At 38.0% G+C, this 23,687-nt stretch overlaps 1 protein-coding gene across 3 annotated transcripts in view; it reads right to left on the bottom strand.

Annotated features, from left to right (window-relative positions):
* LOC149223527 (uncharacterized) overlaps window positions 1–23,687 on the bottom strand; it is a 363,518-nt gene that overhangs the window by 34,971 nt on the left and 304,860 nt on the right. For all 3 annotated transcript variants that reach the window (XM_089385853.1, XM_089385852.1, XM_089385851.1), the window contains 2 exons: window positions 15,422–15,498; window positions 15,212–15,329 (listed from right to left, as the gene is read on the bottom strand). In XM_089385853.1, the coding sequence (XP_089241979.1) occupies window positions 15,212–15,329; window positions 15,422–15,498 (195 nt within the window). The remainder of the gene's footprint in view (window positions 1–15,211; window positions 15,330–15,421; window positions 15,499–23,687) is intronic.

Genomic DNA, 23,687 nt, shown 5'->3' with positions numbered 1-23,687 from the left:
CCTCATCCTGTACCTTACTGCGCCCATCATGCTGCATCTCATTGCAACATTTAATATCACTTTACTATACTAGCAAGTGATGCACACAACATGCTACACTTTACTTTGTCATGATGCCCATCATTATGCTGTAGCATTTCACATCATGCTACCCCTTATCACAACGTTGTCGCCGCTCATACTGTTGCACCATGATTGCTTGATATCCCATGCAAGCACCATGTCCTTGCTGTCCCATCTACCTTTGTTGCACCATGTGACCTTGCTGTCCCATGCACCTTTGCTGCACCATGTGACCTTGCTGTCCCATCTTCCTTTGCCGCACCATGTGACCTTGCTGTCCCATGCATCTTTGCTGCACCATGTGACCTTGCTATCCCATCTTCCTTTGCTGCACCATGTGACCCTGCTGTCCCATGCATCTTTGCTGCCAACACACCACACAAACGTTGCTGTTTGTCACTTCATCACTGCTGTAATTTCTGGGACTGGTTAGGGTACACAACAGTCCCTAACCGTCCTCAAATCTAGCCCAGAATTTGCCCTTATGAAATGCGGCCTATGCTAGTGTAAACCCTCTGCCTCCATGCTGAAGATGAGGGTATAACATGACCCCAAAACAACCCACGCTGTCCCATGTATCTTTGTTGTAGCTTACGACCCACACATCAAACCAAAACAACCCTCCTCTGCCTTGGCCCTCCTAACAGCAACTTGGCCTTCACATATGACCCTGAAACAGCCTCCAAAAACCCACGCTGTTCAGTCTTCCTTACTGCGGCTAGGGCAGGATAGATCTGCATATTTGGGCAACGTGAATAGGTCTTCTTCACCATGCTATGTCTCTCCTTTAGGCAGTGTAGAGGGCAGGTTGGGCAGCGTATAGAATCAGGGGTCTTCTCCCTTGGACTGCGGCTAGATCATCCACTTTAGGACTGCGGCTAGGGCATCCTTTAGGACTGCGGCTAGGTCATCCACTTTAGGACTGCGGCTAGGGCATCCTTCTCCTAGATTTCTCTTCCACTAAAACCCAAAGCGAGTGGAGAGAAAATCAAGAGAGGAGTGTGTGTGAAATGACTCTCAAGTCATCTCCTTTTATACTAAAACATTGAGCACATGTGGGGGTTATTTGGTTGTTGGCCGACCTTGACGAATTGTCTTATAATACAAATAAATTCATAACTCCATGAATACTTATCGGAACCGGATGATCTTTAGATCAATCCTACACCTCTCGATGAGAGGGATCCAAGAAAAAAATCAACTGCCATAAATAAGATGGCCCACATGGAGTTTGACCCTAGTTGCCAATTTTAACAACCTCTCTCGTAAGGTCTTCCTCCTTTGCTGCCACCTTCTTTATTTGACTACCGTTGCTAATTTGAGTTGCCTTCATCATTATTTTGCGCAAGAGGATTTCCTCTTCCATTTGTTTGTCCTTTCCCTTTGGAAAAACCACGTCCTCTACCAGAGCTTTGCTTCCTAGCTAACTTTTCTTCTGCCTTCAAGGCGCACTAGTGTGCTTCCACTATTCTCCTTAGAGAAAGTATGCTGATTTCATCTTGGATATCCAACCTCAAACCGTTGATATACCTTGCTGTCTTCTCCGGGGTATCTTCTACATAGCCTGCTCTCAAATTCACCTTGTAAAACTCTTCAATGTAGTCCCTCATTGTCATCGTCTTTTGTTTAAGATTTTGCGTCTATTTGTAAAGAGTTAGCTGGTAATCCTTTTGCAAGAACTTACTCTTCATCTTTGCCACCATTCTATACCAACTCTTGATCAATGGTTTGTCCTCCTTCCTTCTTTCAGCTTGTACATTGTCCCACCATAGTGCAGCATGGCCTTTCAACCTTGTCACAACAAACTTGACTCTCTTATCCTCGTCAATTTCCTCGTACTCAAAATACTTGTCCATCTCATTGATCCAATCTATTAGATTATCATCTTTCAAATTGCCATCATAAATAGAGATTTCAGGCTTTGGCCTTGAACTTGAGCCCAATATTGCTCTCAACAACTTAACCTTAGCTTCTTCTTCAACAAGTGCTACTCCTCCTTCAAGTTCCTCTTCAGCCTCACTAACATCTCCACCTTCAGGATCTAGTTGTCTCCCTACTTCCATGGATTCTAACCGAACTTGCAGTCTCCTTATCTCTTCCCAGAGTTCTGCATTACCCGGGGGGCTGCCTCCACGATCTCGTGCCCTTCTAGCTCGCCTATTCATCTCTCTATACTGTAGAGACCAACAACGTTAACACTCTAATACCACAAATTGATGGCTGCTATCTTAACAAACCACAGGCATTGGTACAAGGGAACAACAAATCGTTTTTTTAGTTTTAATTTCTGCAAACATAGGCATTGGTGCAAGGGAACAACAAATCGTTTTTTCAGTTTCAATTTCTGCAAACATAGGCATTGGTGAATATCAAAAACTTTTCACAAATAAAGTTTAAAATGTTCTAGCCTTGGCATGTGATCAATCCATCACATTGCTAGGCTTTTGGTCTAACTTTAATAACTTATCATTTTTATGTGTTTGGCCTAATGCACCTGCATCACAATGTAACCACAAAGTCTTTTGTATTAATTTGCAACAAGTATGCAATCCAACAAAGTCTCCTTAAGCCCAATAGCTCGTATCAATGTTACATAATGAGAGCGCAATGGCTCAATTTATAGAAAAGCTGGAGAAAATCTCGATATAAACCCTAATGCCAAGTTGAGAAGGAGAAAATCTCAAGGCAAATTCGAACTTTCCAAGTATAGCTCCAATCCAAGTGTAAAAATTGATTTGCGGCAAGTGGACAACATTTTCTTCTTCCCTTATGTGCCCAATTCGTTTTTCCTTGCCTGTTGTGCCAAGTGTGGATATATGTGAGTGAATAGGGGAGCAATTCCCACAAATTTCTCAAGAAGAAGATGCCCATAACCTATGGTATTGACAACTCTGTTAAAATTATCTCCATCCATGCATTAGACTGCTGTAGAAGAGGCCAACATTAAGGGAAATCTGTTGTGCATTGATGCTGGGGCAGACAATTGCGTACAAGTGTAATTGCATGTGGAGTAAGTGGAGACAATACTCCACAAATATCTCATCCCAAATCTATGATAATTTACCTATGCATTGATCTTCTATAGTGAAAGTCGAGCTTCCTAAAGGATGTATGCACCACCCAATCTGGCCCAAAATTGATTTCCCCCATGTGCATTGTTTCCTTGCTTACGTGGTGTGCCAAATCATCTTCCACTTGTCCTCTTGACTTGACTTGAATTGAATGCTTTTCCATGTCATTACAACAATATTTTGGCATGTGCGAATTTTATTTTCTCCATTTTTTTAAATTTATGGGTTATTTATTTCTCATTTTCCCACCTAACTTAGGAAATAGTGGGTTTTTTGGGGATAAAAGTGATTTTTCACCCCTCAAAGTGTGTCTTAGTAAAAAGTTGGGGGGGAGGCATAATTTTGAGCACACATACTCCATACAAATTCTCTAGATATCACTTACTACATTTTACAATCAGAATTTATTAAAATTTCCATCCTGCGGAAATTTTTAAAAATTAAAAAAATGACCCTTAGACCTAATCAAATTCCACGAAACTTTACAAGTGACCTGGTATGGTAATATAAAATGACTCTAGACACTGGGACTCACCCACGACTTTTCCATCAAGCTGCACTCTGGCTTTGGGGTTATTGCTTGGAGGAAAAAACTCAATTAATTATTAAGTGCTAGAAAGTACCTAATAATTAACCAAGTAAAAAAAACCTCCCAGAGTAAACTCACTTGATGACAATGTCCCAAGTTACCTAGGCCTGTTACATGACTCAATTCATCACACTAGCATCACTTTACAACATCCCCATAGGGCTTGCAGAATCTTAGTACAATATAGAAGAATATGAGAAGACAAATAGACTTAAAAAACTTTGATGATATATGAACTCTTATGGTACATGAAGTCTCTGACATATCCTCGGGCATGGAGTCTTCAAGTGATCTTCAATGGGCAACACCTATCCAATTGGGTGATGGAGCAAACATCATAAAATAAGAGGGTTTGAATATTGTAGAGAAGATGTAATTAAAACATCATTAATGTGCCATAATTAGTTCAAGGCAAATTTTTGAATTATGAAAAATTAAGTGAAAGCCCTTATCCACGATGCAACACCACGACCATCAAATTAGAGCAAAGAAATAACATGCAACCATGAACCATTAAAAAACAACCACATGTAACACAAGTACCTCCTTAAGTAGAATTTTAGGTTTTAAAAATAATTAATTTTGTAAAAAAAACTAACATCAAACCCAAAAAAAAAGTGATAATACTGAAATCACCCTTTTATTTTAAAATTAAAGTTATAATATTTTTTACACTATGCTAGTAGAATAACACCATATTTGTCTTTTTATTTTATATTTCACAAGGATAACGAAGAGTAATGACACTTATCACTAAATATTTCTTGAAATAACATTTTAGACATCTATTAAAACATTATTATTAAAATGTGACCTGCTGCCACCTTAATCCACATTTCGGCTTATCATGGAGAAAATATCCAATTCCATTTGGTGTGGTCTTGGGGGCAAATCTCGAGTTGAGGCTGTCACTCAATTCTAAACTCTTCCGTCTAGGCTAATTCCTAGCGAAGCCAAGGTGGGTTGACCCTATGAAAATGTCTAAGGCTTAACAAATCTATATTAGATGAACTAAGTTCTAGGAGTTAAAATATTAGACAAAGATATATCCACAATATTAAATGGAACCAATAGATTTGACACATAAACTTCATGGACATGAAAATAATGACCATCCATGATATCACTAGATAAAGCAAATAGACCAGTGCCAATATACATATGATACTTGTAAAGCAAAATAACCCAAGTGAGATAAAGTACAACAAATAAAACTTGGAGAGTAAATCCTTAATACCTACAATTTGATGCTTCAAATTAAATGTGTATTTGAAATAAATCACAATTGCTCCAAAGATACATAGACTTCATGAATTAAGGAAGCAAATGAATTGTAAATCCAAGCACTAAAGTTGCAAAATAGATGTAGGGAATGCTCCTCATCTATTTTAGATTAAGTTAACTTGGTTAGTTGTCAAATCTAGAGCAAGTTTGAAATGAACTTCTTCCCCAGACCTTATTCTTGCCGGGGCCCCAATCTTAGAATAAGGAGTCAATAGGGGGAGAAGGATACCTAAGTTGCTAGTTCAACTAATCAAAGTTGGAGGTTAGTTAATTATTGCAAAAATTGAAAACCAACTATTGCAATATTGCTTTCTAATCTAAAGAGAGTTGCAAGTTGCTTACATAAGTTTTCAAAACTTATGTAGGTTGTTGAAACCCATTTTACCCGCCACATTCTAGTCATAAAGAGGTTTGTGGAGGTCAAACAAACATTATAGGCGATGGTCATCAATCCTCTTTGAGAATCACAGAGGACTTTCACTTCTAATAGAAAAAAATAGAATCAAGTCTATCATTGTTGATGAGGCATGGTGGGTCAAGGTCCAATACCTTCTATGTTTTCATAAAAACATTCCTAACCATGATCTGAACATTTGACATAAATATGCCTTGCTTGGGGAAGTCTATAAAATTATAAATAGTATACTAGAGAGAATAAAGGATATTATTAGGGCAAATGAAAGTGATCCCTTTGAAGTATTTTACTATGAGGTGGAGGGCATAGTTTCCAAAAGGTGGAGCAAAAGGACCACATCATTACACCTTTTGGCCTACGTACTACACCCCTAGTATTATCATTATAGAACTTTGTCTTTAAATAGTAGAACAACCCCAAACAAGGATTTGAAGTGGGAAAGGGATATAAGACACCTTTGAGGAAGATTTATAGGTATGTCGTAATTGCAATGGAAGTACATGGGGAATTTAGAGCCTCTATATAATCCATCTATCACTTTTCAAATCCATTACCCATGGATGATCACGGCATCTTGATTCTATTATTTGGTGGGGATTCTGTGGTAAGAATAATATCCATTTCTTAACTCTGACCACCAAGTTGTTATCGTAGGTTGCTAGTTCTTCATCAACTATAAGGAATTGGAGTATATATAACTTCATCTATTTGGAGAAGTAAAATAGACTAAGAGTAGCAAATGTTGAGGATCTTATGTGTGCATTCATTCCAACCTCTGCTTTCTATTACATTCTAATCCAAAGTATAAGAAAGGTCTAAATAGGATGTGGGCTGTGAGGCTTGAGATCTTTGACTTAAACATGACATTGAATGCTATGATTCACCTCAACCTACTTAAGGATATTGTACCACCAATCTAGCCTTCCGCTGTAGCTTCCATCATTCTTACCCCCTACCCCCCATCATTAATTCATTATGTATGTTGATTTTGGTTAGCATTGGATGTGCTCTAGCCTTGAAAATTGGTGGAGAGGCTAAAGCACATGAGATCTCCAAGACCCAGAAATCGTTTGGAGAAATTCTACTCGGATGAGGATTTATTAAAATAATTAATATTTTTAATGAGTTCCTAAGTCTAAACTTAGGAAAATAGAAATATTAATGTGTATCAATAAAATATGGGTGAGAAAGTTCTCAGTGACGAGGATCAAGCCAGTTCTAATCTTAGTTGTTGATTAGGGACTTAATCTCAGCTGTTGAAGACTTAACATGAAAAGTATAAGAGGAGGCTTAAGAGTTAGTTGGAGACACACCAAGAGATCAAAGAATTCGATTTTCTGGGATGAGATTTGCTGAGAAAATCGAGTTAGTGATAAGAGTTGCAGCGAGGGACAATTCAGCAAGGAATTTTCATTCGAGGCTGAAGAATACATAACAGAGAGGTAGTGCAGTGCCGGGAGAGACAATGCAGGCCCTAAAAGGGCTGACAGGCCATAAAGCTGATGCAGAGGATGCAGAGGGCTGACGCAGTGAGACGCAAAAGCCGCAGGGGCTGACGCAGGGCGTCAGAGGCAGCGCTGGGGAGATTTTGTGGGGCAGGCTGGGAGCAGATCATTAGATTCAGAGCCAGGAGAGGGTGACGCAGCTCCTGGAGGAGTGACGCACTTCCAAAGTAGTGCTTAAAGAAGCTTCGTTGTCCAACATAGGGAACAACCAGAGTCACTGTGGGGTTTGATAATCCGATTGTTGATTTATCGGAATATCTGTCTCCGGATAGAGGTACTACTGCCAAGGATATTCTTTGTTGCATGAGCCATTTCTAACACCCTAGTTGTACTCACGAAATCTGCTTAATAATACAAACCCGCTATACGCTGCACCGATTTTACCGAATTGGGTTTTTCCGGGGACAATTGTCCAAAAATAACGGTGCCCCTTGTGTTATTGTCTCTGTTTATTTCAGTGCATGATCTATATATTTGTGAAGGATGCAATAGTGTTTACTTCGATGTTTATGCAATTAAATAACCTGGTAATGTAGAGAACAAGTAGGAGATTGTAAACCAGTAATTGCAGTAGGGGTTTTTGATGTGTTAGATTCAAGAATTTTCACATGGTATTAGAGCGATTGCAGATCATAGGCGACTGAAGACACCAGTCGAGAAATCTGAGAATTTGCAGCAGAGAAGCAGCTGTCCCGAGAGACAACGTTGTTCCAGAGCTGAAGAGGCAAGAGGAGGAGTGACGCAGTGCAAAGAGTGTGACACAGAGGCTCATGCAATGCCTGCGTCAGCACTCTAAGCTAGGAGAAGGGCCAACGCAAAGGCAGAGGAGGGCAGATCAGGCTCACGCAGAGCCACGTCATCTTTCTGAGCCAGGAAGGATTGACGCAGTTGGCTGGGAGGAGCAAATTCAACCCACACAGAGATTGCGCAGAGCCTGAAGGGCTCAGATTCTTTGAGTTGCCAAGGCTAAGGGAGCTGTGCAGATTTTGATTTGAAGAGCTGATGGGACGTTGTTTTTTTCGGTGCAGAACAATGTCTAAGGAGACTGAACCAAGGTAGAGGGAAGCACTACCTTGATAGATTTCTAGCCAAGAAATTTAGATCCAAGTTGCAACAACAAAGGAGGATTGGAGAGGAGTGATTCGACGGTTGGCCAGAGGATTTCCATGAGGGAAATCAAGACTCAGAGGGAGTCTAGAGAAGAGGAGCAGAGATGGCAATGAATGGGTTGAGGGATTAAGACCATTGGGCAGAGCATCCAATTTTGTCATCTAGAAGGCCAGGATCTTCGCAATCCAAGACAAACATTTCACCAAGGACTATGCCTTGAAGGTTGTTGTTGAACCGATCGACGCTGATCCATTGAAGAAATATGAGGAGGCCCAGGCTAAGGCCAAGTGCATGATCCTAGACGGGGTCAAAGATCATGTAGTACCACACATTGCTGAGAAGAACACAACAAGGGAGATGTGGGAGACCCTGACCACCTTGTATTAGGGATCTTCCGTGCAATGGAAGATGCTATTAGAAAATTAGCTAAGACAGTATCAGATGTAGAAAGGAGAGGAGATAGATACCTTCCTTCTCAAGTTGCAAGGGGTTCACGACCAACTTACTTCTGTGGGGTCTACACCGAATCCATAGTTCATGGTCAAGACTGCCCTAAATGCAGTCTCCGAGGAGTGGGAGATGTTTGTCCAAAGCATTTTGGGCAGAGCAACTCTCCTCAATGGGAGGAGATGTGGGCAGCTCTTTGACAGGAAGAGCTCAGGAGATTGACCAAGGCAAGGAGTAGTGGTAAGGGAGTTCGAATCAAGGAGGAGGAGGATGCAGCTCTCGCATCTACGGGACAACAGGGGCTACAGAAGAGGAAGAAGAAATATATCTCCAAGGTCAAGTGCTTCAACTGTGGGGAGCTGGGACATTATGCCTCTCAGTGCCCCAGGAAGAAAGGCAAGGGAGAAGCTTCTGACTCAAAGGTTGCTCCAGCAAAGGTGGAGAAGGATGTCGAGACTGATGACGATTGTGCCATGAGTGCTCATGCGTCTCTAGAGAAGAGGTGGGGAGACTTGGAGCTATATTCGAGAGGACTACAAAAGAGGGGGTAGGATCCTTGAGGTGCCCAAACTCTTGGATCACATCCGACTACAGGAGCCCTTAAAGATAGTAGCATGATGACAGGTGTCGGGTGGAGCAAGGTGTGATGGAGTGACAAGGCAGTCCTAGAGTGCAAAAGTCTATAGCAGCGTAGTGGAGGTTGCAGTAGTGCGAGAGGCAGAAAAGAGATTGCAACAACATAGTGGCAACAGAGGGAGCACAGGATAGCAACAGAGGTAGCTTCAACATCACGAGGCTTCCAGACTGACCAGGATGTCAGTATTTGGGTGAATTTAGTTACTTACTTCTCGATAACTGAGTTGTAGTGCAACAGTTAGCAGTGGCAGTGCTATGGGCAACATGGGCAACACTTTTGAGAGGGAGTTGTAGTACCAATGTAGCAGTGGCAGTGGCAGTATCATAGGCAGCAATACATGAAGCAACAGTTAGCAGTGGCAGTTCTATGGGCATCATGGGCAACACTTTTGAGAGGGAGTTGTAGTACCGATGTAGCAGTGGCAGTGGCAGTGTCATGGGCAGCAATACAGGAAGCAGTAGTGCAGTGGATGTGGGGTAGCAGGCCAAGCATCAACATTGAGGACTGATGCGGAGGATAGCAGTGGCAGTGTCATGGGCATCAATATAGGAAGCAACAATGCAGTGGATGTGGGGCAGTAGGCCAAGCATCAGCATATAGGACCGATGCGAAGGATCAGTGTGATGCTTCTATGGTGAAGCATTGCTAGAGCACATTCTTCGCTAAGAGGGAGTGTTGATTTTGGGTAGCATCAGATGTGCTCTAGCCTTGAAAATTGGTGGAGAGGATAAGGCACATGATATCTCCAAGACCCAAAAATCGTTTGGAGAAATTCCACCCGAATGAGGAGTTATTAAAATAATTAATATTTTTAATGAGTTCCTAAGTCTAAACTTAGGAAAATAAAAATATTAATGTGTATTAATAAAATATGGGTGAGAAAGTTCTAAGTGACGAGGATCAAGTCAATTTTAATCTTAGCCATTGATTAGGGACTTAATCTCGGCCGTTGAAGACTCAACAGGAAAAGTATAAGAGGAGGCTTGAGGGTCAGTTGGAGACACACCAAGAGATCAAAGAATTCGATTTTTTGGGGTGAGGTTTGCTGAGGAAATCGAGTTAGTGATCAGAGTTGCAACGAGGGGTAGTTCAACAAGGAATTTTCATCCGAGGCTGAAGAATACATAGCAGAGAGGTAGTGTAGTGCTGGGAGAGACAACACAAGCCCTAGAAGGGCTGATGCAAAGGCCATAAAGCTGACGTAGTGAGACGCAGAAGCCAAAGGGGCTGACGCTGGGCCTTAGAGGCAGCGCTGGGGAGATTTTGTGCGGCAAACTGGAAGCAGATCAACAGATTCTAAGCCAAGAGAGGGTGACGTAGCTCTTGGAGGAGTGACGCAGTTCCATAGTAGTGCTTGGAGCAACTTTCGTTGTCCAACATAGGGAACAACCAGAGTCACTGTGGGGTTTGATCATCCGATTGCTGATTTGCCGGAATATTTGTCTCCGGATAGAGGTACTACTGCTGAGGATATTCTCTGTTGGGTGAGCCATTTCTGGCACCCTAGTTGTATTCACGAAATCTGCTTAATAATACAAACCCTCTATATGCTGCACCGGTTTCCCGAATTGGGTTTTTCTAGGGACAATTGTCCAAAAATAACGGTGTCTCTTGTGTTATTGACTCAGTTTATTTCAGTGCATGATCTGTATATTTGTGAAGGTTGCAATAATGTTTACTTCGATGTTTATGCAATTAAATAACTTGTCAATATAAATAACAAGTAGGAGATTGTAAACCAGTGATTGCAGTAGGGGTTTCTAATCTGTTAGATTCAGGAATTTTCACAATGTAGAGTTGAAATATGCATGTGATGATGATGCATGCTCAATTTAAGATATGTAGTTAAGCCTACTCTACATTATCATATTAGCGGCCTGATCATTGATGAGACACTCATTTTTGTCTTTACTATTATCCTTTTTGTACGAGGCAAAACACATTATTTCAATCTTAAGATTTATAAATTATCTACTGATTTAAGTTCTAATATTATAATTCATAAATAGTTTTGATTATGAATTTTCAATATGTATTTTTTAATTAAAAAAAATTATAATTTATTCTTTGTACTTGGCCTATCGTCACCATATCTGGATCCTTGCTTTTCAAAAACCCAAATCCATATTTGAATCTAGGTAACTTGGAATAAACGGGATAGTGGATTTTACCAAGACCACTAGGGTGATGGAGTCAACATCATAAAATAAGGAGGCTTGAATATTGTAAAGATGTAATTAAGAGATCATTAATGTGCGATAATTAGTTCAAGATAAATCTTTGAATCATGCAACAATAAGTGAAAACCCTTACCCATGATGTAGCACCACAACCATCAAATTAGAACAAAGAAATAACGCGTAACCATGAACAATTAAAAACCAACCACATATAACACAAGTACCTACTTAATAAAAATTTTATGTTTTAAAATTCATTAATTTTGTAGATAAAATTTAAAATCAACCCGAGGAAAAACAATAGTACTAAAATAAAAAATTATAATATTTTTACACAATAAAACCATCTTTTTATTTTATATTTTACAAGATAACAAAAAGTAATGACACTAATCACTAAATATTTCTTGAAATAACATCTTATTCATATATTAAAACATTTTTAATATTATTAAAATGTGACCCAATTAAGTGGATTTGGTAAAACAATTTCCAAAATTAATCCTTTATTAGAAATATGGCATAATAGTATCACCATTAAAACTTAATTTTTTTAAATTAATTATATTTAAAAATTATCAATATAGTATTAACACCAATTAATTATTAACATAAAAAGGGTTGGTATTAGTATTTCTATTTGTTTCTAATTAATAAATAATGCTTTAAATATTTCTAAATACTAATAACTTTATAACTATATAAATTTTCATTCTCACGGTGGGTGACCATCGACTCTCTATTAGAAATGAAATGAAATTTTAACGTCGATGAGACTAGATATAGTCTATGGGACCACTAGCTTCCCTGCTTTTTGCCTTTTACAATTCAATCCTCTTATTATTCAAATTAATGATGACCTGACCCAACCTTCTAATAGTCCCCTCACTGAAAAGACAATGCTAAGGAACCGATGTTAACATACTGCTGTAACTATCTTTGATGTCTCTGAAAGCATCACATTCCAAAATGAAATGTTTTTCCGATTCCACTGCCCCAGAAGTGCAAAAAGTACACACCCGTTCTTCCCAAGCTTCTTTAGGTCTTTTCCACCGACTTGTTTTGCACTGTAGTTGATGCGAGTTAGTTCTTAATTGAGCAATAAGAATCTTTGCTCTCCATGGAATGCTAGCTCCAATATACTCTTTTTTTTGGAGATCACAAGTGGGGTTGAATTCTTGAACATAGTATTTCTTGATCACAAGAAGTTAGAGATCGACCATGAATGCATGTTGTCGGGACAAGTTGGGGGTGACAGAGCCTTCCACCTGGTATTTGTATGCCAATAGGATGCATTCATCCCGCAAAGTAAAGACAATGGAGTAGGGCACAATAATAATATTTGTTTGGCTTAGGGGTATAGTGCTTCTCAATGCCAAGGATTGCCATCTCGACTGAGGAAGATTCGTTCATAACGTATTAAGGTATCATTGCACTAAGTACCTCCAACTTTTATGGATGGAAAGATGTTTGTCAACTCTTTGTTGCTCTTTTAAGTATGGCCGCAAGCTTCATGGTTCTTTCTTCATCTAGTGTGGTGGCTCAATAGCTTTGACTAAACAGAGTTTGAGTTTTGAGTTTGGTAGTAGCAAAAACCAAGACCCCTTTTAGTCCTGTGGCTGGTCTCTAACTCTCATATTCAAAATTGTTAATTATGTTGAGATCCTCATTTGGTGAACAAGACATGGGTAATTCTTACTAACAATTATAATGTCTATTTTCAGTTTCTCTAGCATCTAGACCATTGTAATTGGGTTTTCTTAAGTAGAATTTCTGGGTCACGATGTTTAGCTCCTTGTTATAATAGTGGGATCTTTGTCTTTAGCCTTTTGTATTCAGGGTTACGAAGAGGGGGTGGAAAACTAAAGTCTCGAATCTCGACTCTCTCTCAACCACATGATAGCCTCTGCAACCTCTTCTTAGAAAGGTGATCCTCACTTTGATTTTCGCTATCTCATTTATCTTAGCTTTCTTCTCTGGTGCTATTGGTTCTCAATTTGGGGCTTTTTGCATAGCAAGTTTACATTTTTATGGTCAAGTCTCTATCTTAAAGTTGTCCCTCTTTTTTGTTTTCCAGGGGTCAACTTTAGGCTTCTATGGTTGTTGGCCACCCTCTTGTCTTGTCCTTTTGCTTTTGAGTTCGATATCACTCTAATTCTCTTGGTCTCCAGTGTTGAAGTTCCAAACTCTTTCCTTTAATAGTCTAGTCCTTAGCTATTTCTCTTTGAGCTTTAGATTGGTCTCTATATCACAGGTGGGTGGCTCTGTGCTATCTTTGTATGTGTTGATCGCTACTCTGTTTCATATAGTCTACTACCCCCTCTGTTCACCTCTCAATCCAATACTCTTTGATATTGGAGAATTATGCTTTGAGGAGGAGGCTCTTCCGGAAGGAGGGGTCGTAGCAAAGTCAAAATCTCTTTAAACTCTCACGCTTAGAGAGCAGCAGATCGCTCTATTGAAATAACCACCATAATACCCCCTAATGATTTGAAGGGAAATTGAGAAGGCTAAAAGGGTAGCAAGAATTGAACGATAGTTCATTGTAGAATTGAATCATAGTTCATTGTAGATATAGAAATAGAAACAGGTTGGCAGATGGTTTCAGGATATGAGTAGTTCATGAACATGACACACAAGGTATATGAAAATAATAGACATCTATTGGAAACTACAGATAATCATGGGAAAAGTATCCATTGAGTGATCAAAAGAGTAGCAAGAAATATTTCTAAACATGGATGAAATGCAAAGACAAACTAGGAGGTTGGACAACAAAGTCACGAAAAGAAGCTAGCCAACATGGAATTCATAGTCTTGGAAGAGGAGATAGAACCACCAAACATGATCCAAGTGGACTTTTGAGTCTCCTACTGCATAGATCTTGTCCATGTTATTTTCTATCACATCTATTAGTTATATTTTGCTAGAAGTATTGATCAAGAAGGAAGTTAAAAACACTCTACACCATCATGAAACCAATCAAATGAAGATGCCAATACAATGTCGAAGACTAAAACATGCCCAAGGGTGCTAGGGCATTCCATAAAGGGTGGTATATGTCATCATGTACTATCCACCTCTCAGCCACGTGAAAGATAGATAATCAAGTGTGAAGGTGTTTCTCCATGATAAGCAAGTGTACTAAGTAAAAACATCAAGGAATGTAACACATCATCATTCAACTTGTCAAATATCAACCAAGGCACAAAGGAAACCAAAGCTTTATCAACTTATAGAACTTGCCTTTTTCATAAAAATCACTGAAGTGAAAATATTTATTAATGTAGGCCTCATGAGAATGAGAGGTATCAATGGGAACTTATAGAATGTTTGGCAAATCAATGGGTTAAAGTTGTTGATAGTATCAATTACCCATGAATACTCACTAGGTATAAGTTTGACCTATGAGTACTTGCTAGTCAAGTGCACCATGGCAAGTACAACTTGTTGACAATGAGTTTCACTTACTAGAAACTTGAAACAACACAAAGAGGCCAACAAGCCAGGATGGACCCAAGAGTTGAGGCCAAACACAACAAGTGAAGTAACTATGCAAAATAGGTCAAAGGAACTAGAAATGATAACAGACATTTATAACCAAGAAAGGGGTGCATAAAGCATCCCCTAAAGAAGAAAAAAATGATACAATATAGCATCATGAATGACATTTAGAAGGAAAATGGGTTAAGCCAAGAAAACAATCCTTACAAGATATATTTAATAATAAAAATTTGCCAATATTTTAAAAGAAAATTGCCAATTGGTAAAATGTTAAGGAACATGGGAGAAAATTAAAAAAATGGCAAAAGAAAATAGGACAAAAGTCTTCCAAATAATATAGTAGATATAAGACAAATGATTTAGTTAATAAACATTATTTTCATATTGAAACATTGTTTTAACATACCTTGCCATATTCTTGATTGAATTCCAAAAGGATGACTCATTACCACTGCCTTGTGTGGCTGCCTTACTATTTGTCCTTAGTTTATTCTCTTGTTCCTGCTTAATTGATTGGTCTCCACCTACACAAACATCAAGGAAAATTTAAGTTGTTACTGTAATACATTAATAAAAATTGGAAATTCTAAAATGTTTGGAGAAGAGGAATTCTTACGGCGGGAAAAGTTTGAGAAAAATCTGCTAGTGCTATTGAGTCGTGCAAGCTCTTCAACAAGTTTGCGCTCCAAATCACTACATGGGATAAGTTAAGCAAGAGAAATGTTAAATAAATAAACTTGGATAAACGAAAACATAATGAATAAGGATCAACATGACATCAACAATTAAACTCAAGTAACAATTTGCATGTCCAAAAAAATTTCAAGCAAGCTAGGACTTCAACAAGTTTCAAAAAAATCAGGTCATCCTAAAACTCTTCTATTAATTTTCTTTGTAAAAAATTACTGTCTAATCCAAATGTGCTCCAACTCTATTTTGGGAGCCTCTTTCATTTATGTGTAGTTTTAAAGAGAAGCAACAAGTTATTTCATATTCAAGACAAGACAACCTCACAAAACATGTTGAAGACAGATTGTTGACAAAGTATACTTCCTTTCAAATTACTCATAAAAACTTTGATTCTATAATCAAACAATAATGTGAAGCCCAAAGCTTGCCAATAGATTATGACCAATTGTAAAACATATAATACACGTCAGTAAAAACAATAACAACACTATGTTAAGACTGGTCATTATAAATAAATTAATATATGTTTATCTGTACGATGTTTAATTCAGAGAGATACTGAAACACAATTTTTTTTATAGTGGTATATGCTAACTAAATTAGCTAATGTTTAGTAGTACAATGTTTAATTCATAGGGGTACTAATAATACTAAACTGTTAGATCCAATGTTCCACAAAGCATTCCTCAAGGTGGGGGCCATGCTCCTCATGTTTCCCATGCTCCAAAAACTGGGGGAACGCTTGCCGAAACATATCCCCACGTCCACCTTTTGGGGAAACTTGGAGAAATGTATCCCCAATGTGGGTGGCACAATTCACCAAAATGAGTGCTTGTGGGTGCCCCCTTGAATTTTGCCTAAAAACTACAATTATGAGTAGGAAAGCGTAGTATTCAACTCTAGGGCGCTACTAATGCAATGCAATTATAGTAATGCTAAATTCTTGAAGTAAAAGGATAAAAATGAAAGATAAATGAGAATGCCACTCTATGTATGAGGGTATAGAACTGAAATGTAATCAAGAACACCAAGCCCTCTATGTACCTTGATGTTGGTGGCGTTGATTGTTGAAATCCTCTATCACGACCCTAGTAAAAATGTACCCATCATTCAAACAAAATCTTGATTTGACATATTAAGCTTTTTCTATCTTATTTTAATGCTTATAGGGTGATATCGATGATGAGGATCCCAATATAGGCAATGATTTTGATCATCTGTAGGTATTTGTTGTAGCATGATTTTTTTTGGACTATAGAGGCCATCTAAGAGCCTCTTTGTTGATGTATTTTTGGTTCAAAGATGGATTGTATCCAGTGCTATTTTAGTTATGTGCACCCTAACTTGCCATATAGGCAAGAAACTTTGCATTTTGTGTATAATGGTTTGGATTCATATGGATGCGCATTAATATTTAAGCATTTTTTCAAAACTTGAATATTTATGTATTTTGGGGTCAACTAGTTTGATCATTGATCTGATTTTGATAACTTTGGTTCATTGTCTATTGTTCATTTTCAGTTTTAACTTTTGAGCCTTGACCTAGATACTAATGACCTCAACCAAGCCGTTGACTCATCACTCTTTACTATTTTTGAGTTTGAGTAATTTCAATTAACTATTCCAGTCTTTAGACTTTAACATCTACTATTTTGCTTAGTACTAATCATATTCTAGAATACTAAGTGATGAATTCAATGCATACAATATTTTACTATTTCTATTTCATTGAATCATTTATGATTTATGAATCAATGTATGTCATTATTGAATTTGAATGTGACACAAACACACACACACATATTAATGTTCCCCATGATTTTCACTAAAAGTTTGGGGTGCTCCCACACATCCCCCTTGTGCATCTCCGTGTTATTGCATCCCCCCCATCTCAGAAACTTGGTGGAAAATTGGTTATATTTGTATATCAAGGTTAGTTGCATTATTAAAGGGTAGGTTTTGAAGTTTTAATCATCACTTTCATAGCCATCACAAGCTGTCTTATAGATCAGATCATATGAAAATTCATCTTTTCTAATTTATCAAAGTTATCCTATCATCATCTATGTAGAACAAATTTTCTATCTCAATTCTCATCTACATTTCAAACATCAATACACACATTATCAACAACAATACAAGTTTAAAGTGAACAAGTTTTTTCATGATCTCGATTGGCTGTTAATAGAAGTGTTACATTTATCGTGACATTATTGAAGTTATTGCGGTAATATCATTGAAATCAAACTTCTTGATAATATCACTAAGAATTATCACAATAATTTTCCCTAATTTAATTTATCGAGATAATTTTGTATATATTGAGAGTTGAACTAAATTTATCGCCCTATAGTTGGAAAAGAAGGAATAAGGCATCATTTCGGGTTTTGATGTTAATTTTTGGTAGCTCAGGGACGGATTCCTTCCTTTGGACAATCTTCCTCATCAAGAAAGACCCCTCCTAGCCCTTGGAAGAATTTAATTTGGTTGAGGAAAAATATAATTTTATTATGGAAACCCACATGTGCACAAAAGGACAGGTCGGCCCTAAAAGGAAATTGGACACCCTTGGATGGCTATAAATACAAGTCAAGTGACCCTCATTTGGAGATCATCATCAAGCATTCTCTTCTTCTCTCTTCTTTGGTTTGGCTCGCACAAGTCTGAAGTTGGTTCGCGAAGATTGGTTCGTATAGGTCTGAGATTGTAGGGTCCAAAGCTCGCACGTACGGATTGGGGTTTTGCTCTGTGTTGACCACTACCGGTCAACTACCCATGCAGTACACCTCCTTTCTGTTGGCAGAGAAGGGTAGCTCCTGAGCGACGTGTCCGTGCCAGCCTACAGTCATCAACAGCTTGATCATTTTTGTTGCAAACCCAGTCTGCATGTATAAATTGTAAATAATCTAAGCAGATCAGAGTCATGTATGTAAAGTTGTCTAGGAGGACCTAACTTTCTAATGATGATCTGCATCCCGGGAGGTTTTTCGTCTCACCGATCTACGATCGGCAGAGTTTTCCTTCAAACCTGACCCCAAAGCCGGGATGGATTTCGTCATTAGAACTTTAGGAGAATCTTAGTATGTTAATCTGCTAGATTATAGTTGTGTCGCAGAACTGGGTGTTCTATGAGGGTCTGTATTAAGTGGGTTCATCCCTTTGAGATGTAAATTGTAAAAAATCATGATGAAATGTGTCTTGAGGGTTGAAAAATGTTGTAAATCCCCTCATGAGTCCTAAGTCCTAGGTCCTAGGTGATGTTTCCAACGGCTTAGTTCGATGATCCATCTTAAAATGAATTAAAAAATTAAAAAATGAATAAAATAAGGAAATAATAAAATAAATAAAAATTAAAAAATGAAATAAATAAAAAATAATAAAAAAAATTTAAAAAAACATAAAGCAAAAACCCTAAACAATAAAATAATAATATTTTTGTGAATGCATGCAAATATCTTTTTTGATAAAATCGACGGATGAGATTAAGAGATGTCTTAACCCTCATCGACGATCGAGATCGCTTCAACATGGATCACTCAAAACTAGCCGTTGGGATCATTTCCTTTATATAGGGTCTTAGGGGGTCATTTTACAGTTTTATCTGATCTGTGAGTCTGTACTGAAAAGCTCTCTTGTAATCTGATTTTCTGGTTAATAAAAAGACTTTGGGGTTCAAAACTGGCTGGTGTTACTCTCTGGAATTGCTGTGAGATGTTTGTTTTTCTGCATATTTCAGTTTTCAGCAGTTAATAATAGCTGGTTTTCAGAGTATTGTGAGTACAGGTAGCTTGCTCACGTGCTAGGGTTTGAATGTTGTATGGTTTCTGAAATAATGGCAGGTATCTCCATTATTTCTTGAAATCTAGCAGCATTTCTTGCCCTCTTTACTGATGTTTGCTGAAGGTGTGCAGGAAATCTTTAGGTGAAGGGTAGTTGTGGGCGTTTGGGGAAGTTCTGGGCTGAACCAGCAGACTCCCACAGGCTTTTCTGTGCAGAGCCCAGCTGTTTGTGCCCTGGGTTAATCTTTTAAATTTTATTTCGTGTTTTACATTGAGAGATTTTCTTTATGTTCACAGTAAAGTTCAAATCTCTGATATATTGAAAATGTTACTGTAATCATGGTTAAATCTGGCTGTTCTAGAGCTGTAAAATTTTGCGATTTCACGTTAATTTTGAAAGGTTTTACTTAAAATTTTTTGCATATATCTGCGGGCTTTATTTTTCTATCTTGCAGGCTACCAAATAAGAGCCAGAAAAGGAAATTTTGCAGGATTCCTATCTCAGTGATTTAAGGGTTTCAGATACAAATTATCTTTTTCAGAGGACCTGCATATTTGCCTCATCCCCACCTGCAAATCTGTTGCACGACTTCCTGCCCGAAAAGGGAGGTGCTGAAGCGTTTTTCTTGAAAAAGGATAGCAGTGTGGGCATTACGGCTGAAGCATTACGCCATTAGAAGCCCGCACAAGGCAACGGATACACATTGGCAACCAGATCAGTTGTTATTCAAGGCTTCTTCAGCAGTCTTTGCGCAGCTGCTCCATTAGAATCACACCATAACCAAGTCGTCTCAGATCTGAGCAGTATTAAGAAGGCTGAATTCTTTCAAACAGCGGCGTGAGATCATCCCAGGTATTTCCAAAACCCTGCTGTCTTCATTAACCTGCAAGCACATCACTAAAAAACGACAGAGAAATTTTTTTTTGAAGCGTAGTGGAAGCGTGAATGTATATGCAACTTAGGGTTTTGATTTGAGTAATTTCTATTTTGATTTCTGGTGAAACGCATTGAACAATTTCATCAAGCCAGGCAAGCCACGCTCAGATGAGTTTCAAACGATTTTCGTTTACGCATTGAAATCTTATGCATATTCAAACTTTCGGATTTTTCAGGGTTACGACTCAGTGGTTTTTCCTTTTTATTTTCGGGTTGTTATCTGAATATCATCGCAGTTAATCCTTTCTTTTTTTTTTCGCCGCTGCCTTTGCATATGATTGCAAGCTTAAGTCGATTCTCCAGAATCGCCGACAGCCTCTCTCATCGACTTATTTCTTTTCCTCAGGGCTATGGGTCTGTCGTTATAGTTACTATCGTTTGCTGCCTTTCATTTTGTGTTATGTGGTCTAGGGTTGCGTCGGCAGTCTATCTCTCTGCGTTCGCATGAAGGGATCGTATTCAGTCTTTGGCATATGGTTGTATGCGTCGGTCCTTAAAATTGAAAGATCGCTGTTCCTTCCTTATCCGTCATCACCTGTGCTCGAGCTCTCTATTTGAGCGTTCAGTCTTTGGCAACAGAGCAAGGTTACGTGTTGTTTCTTTTTTTTTTTTCCTTTGCCGCGATTCCTTTCAGAGTTTTGGCTGGTTACTGATCTCGCGTGGCCGCAATTTTGCTCAGCCTTCATTCATACCCGCGTTCACGCCCTTCACAAATTTGCAAAACCTGTAACAAGAAATCGCTTTCGTGTCTTTTGAGGCTGAGGCTCACGCATTCGGTCGATTTCATAAATTTATTTGTTTCGTTTTTCTTCTGCGTGGTTATTGACACCATGTAGTTAGGGTTTGTCTTTTTTTTATTTGATTTAGTTTTATCACATATAAAGGGGGAACGAAAGGTTAGCGTAGTTTTCTTTTAAATTTTTAGATTTCATTTTATTACGTTGGTTTGGCATTGTTTTGATTTAACTTTTATTTTTATTTTTTTTTTTTTTTTTTTTATAATTGCTAAATTTTAGATTTAGTTTCATTAATAAATAAAAAATAAATAAAAAAGGGAAAAATAACAAAGAAATAGTTTAGTTTTAGATTTATTCTCTTAGATTTCCTTTTTATTTTTTTTAGATTTTGTTTAATATAAAATATATATATATATATATATATTTATTTATTTTGATTAGCTTTTAAATTTAGATTTTAATTTTTTTTTTAGACTTAGGTTTTAGAGATTTTAAAATTTTAGATTTGATTTTTATATTTTTATTTAAGTTTTCAAAAAAAAAAATAAAAAAAAATTGAAAAAGCATAAAAAGTTTCCTTTTTGTGGAGAGTTACTTTTACCACCTTCAGTTGCTTATCACTGCATATCTTTCACACTGAGATCTGAACACAAAATAGATATCTGGTTTCATTGATTATTTAAAGAAATTTATTTCTCTTAGTTTGCTGGATATTGTTGTTTGAAGAGCTTTGTGGTTTTACTAGATATTTAAAGCATTGCTCTCTTTATCTGATGATGATTGCTGTCTGTAGTTCATGTTCTTATATCATCCAGCTAGTAATCATTTAGATCTCTTAAGGCACTGGTCTGCTCAACTCATTAAATCATTTTAGTGCTTATCTCAATCGTGCATCTCGTCTCCCAGCCCAACTGTTTGGCAGTTGGCCTCCATCACCTCACAGGGTCTACCCCCCTTAGCCGCGGGAGACAGGCTTAAACGGAGGGATCGGGGATCAGAGTGACAGCCCCCGATCCGAGCGTTGTCGTGTCAATCCGCGCGACAACACTTTTTGGCGCCGTTGTCGGGGACACTTTGTTCTCGGTGTTTCAAACGACAATCATTCATCTTCTCATCTTTCTCATCTCTCAGTTGAGCTGGCAGATTCAATATTTTGGCATCTTTTCATCACATATCAGCACCGCCTCTTGGGTTTGTTTCCTGTTTGGGTGGCGACTCCACTTTCTCATTTTTCCCAGACAAGAAGCTCTCCTCATATCTGCTTGTGGTTACTTTTTGGATCCTAGAATCAGTTTCATTGTTCAAGTGGCGACTCCACTTCTCTCATCTCTTAATTCTCTTGAGCAAACATCTCTTTCTATCATCCATTTGATCCCTTGTTGTTCATCATGGATTATTCATGTAAACCATGTCATTTTACTAATAATCTCCATGATCTTCCGAAAGAGGCCATTTCTAAATTATTTAAGTTCTCGGGTGATGATCCAGTCGCTGTTAGACATCATTTAAACATGTTTACTTGTGTAATGACCATATATTGTAGACTTCCTCAATATAATCATGAAGATTTCAAGATGCGTCTATTTGTCCATTATTTAGAGGGTGATGCCTTGAATTGGTTTAATAATTTTCCTAATGATTTTTTCACTTCTTTACAAGACATTCTCAATGCTTTTAAAGATAGATATGATAGTCCAAACAGCTTGCCTTCTGCCCCTAAAATTGTGCAACAGAAAGAAAGAGTTCAAGATCAGAATGTGTCATCAACCGGAACTATTGCAGATCAAGTTCATGATAGTGAAAAATCAGGGATAAATGACAATGAAAAGGAAGAGCAAAAGCAAATAATACGAGATTTAATGATGTTGGTGAAAAATATGGAAAGCAACCAAACTAATCTTATCAATGATGTTAAAACTTTACGCACCCATCTGGAGAAACGTAATAAGGAGATTGAGGACACGCAAAATCAGCATGCTAAGGAAATTGAAGCCATGAAAACTAAACATGAAATAGAAATTGGAAACATGCAAGCGAATCATGAAGAAGAAATAAATTCCATGCAGCATTGCTTGATGAACATAAAGGAAGAAAATGTTAAAGTAATAAAAGACATGGAAGAACATCATGCCAGACAAATTAGTGCTATAAAGGTTGAACACTCTAGACAGATGGATGCCATTAGAATGCAGGTTCAAAAGTTTCAGCAATTGGAAAATGAAAGAAACCGGATAACATCAATAGATCAGGAGCCTTCTCATTTGTTGCAACAAGCTCCATCTTATTATGAGGAGGTTATTAGTTCAGTTGAAAGATAGTTGATTGAAGATGGACTTAAGAATGATAAAAATCAGATGTGGTCAAAAGAGAGACATATCACGCATATTTCATCTGATAGTTTCGAGACAGAAAGTTCCACCTCATCAGTAATTCATCTTGCCAGAAAGAAAAAGCGCAAGAGGAAGAAAATGAGAAGAAGATTTGACGCATCAGACGGCCGCGAGCAGCTTGATTTTCGGATAGGAAAGAGTCCTACCATATGCAAAATTGGACATGGCACATCCGACAAGCAGCCGACAGATTTGCCTGAAAGCAGGCAAATGCTCAGTATGCACTATATTGAACACATCTGATGCCATAGGGCATCCTTTGTATCGTATTTCTAACTCTACTCCTTGTTTTTTCCGCATTTTCGTTTTTGCTTTAGATAGTTAATAAATGAAGAGCTTTTATCTTTCC

This window comes from Pinus tabuliformis, chromosome Q (assembly GCF_031772625.1).
Source record: "Pinus tabuliformis cultivar Carrire ecotype Pingquan chromosome Q, CPIR1, whole genome shotgun sequence".
Taxonomy (NCBI): Eukaryota; Viridiplantae; Streptophyta; class Pinopsida; order Pinales; family Pinaceae; genus Pinus; species Pinus tabuliformis.
The sequence above is the reverse complement of the archived record's forward strand: the minus strand, read 5'-3'. Positions and strand labels throughout refer to the sequence as shown.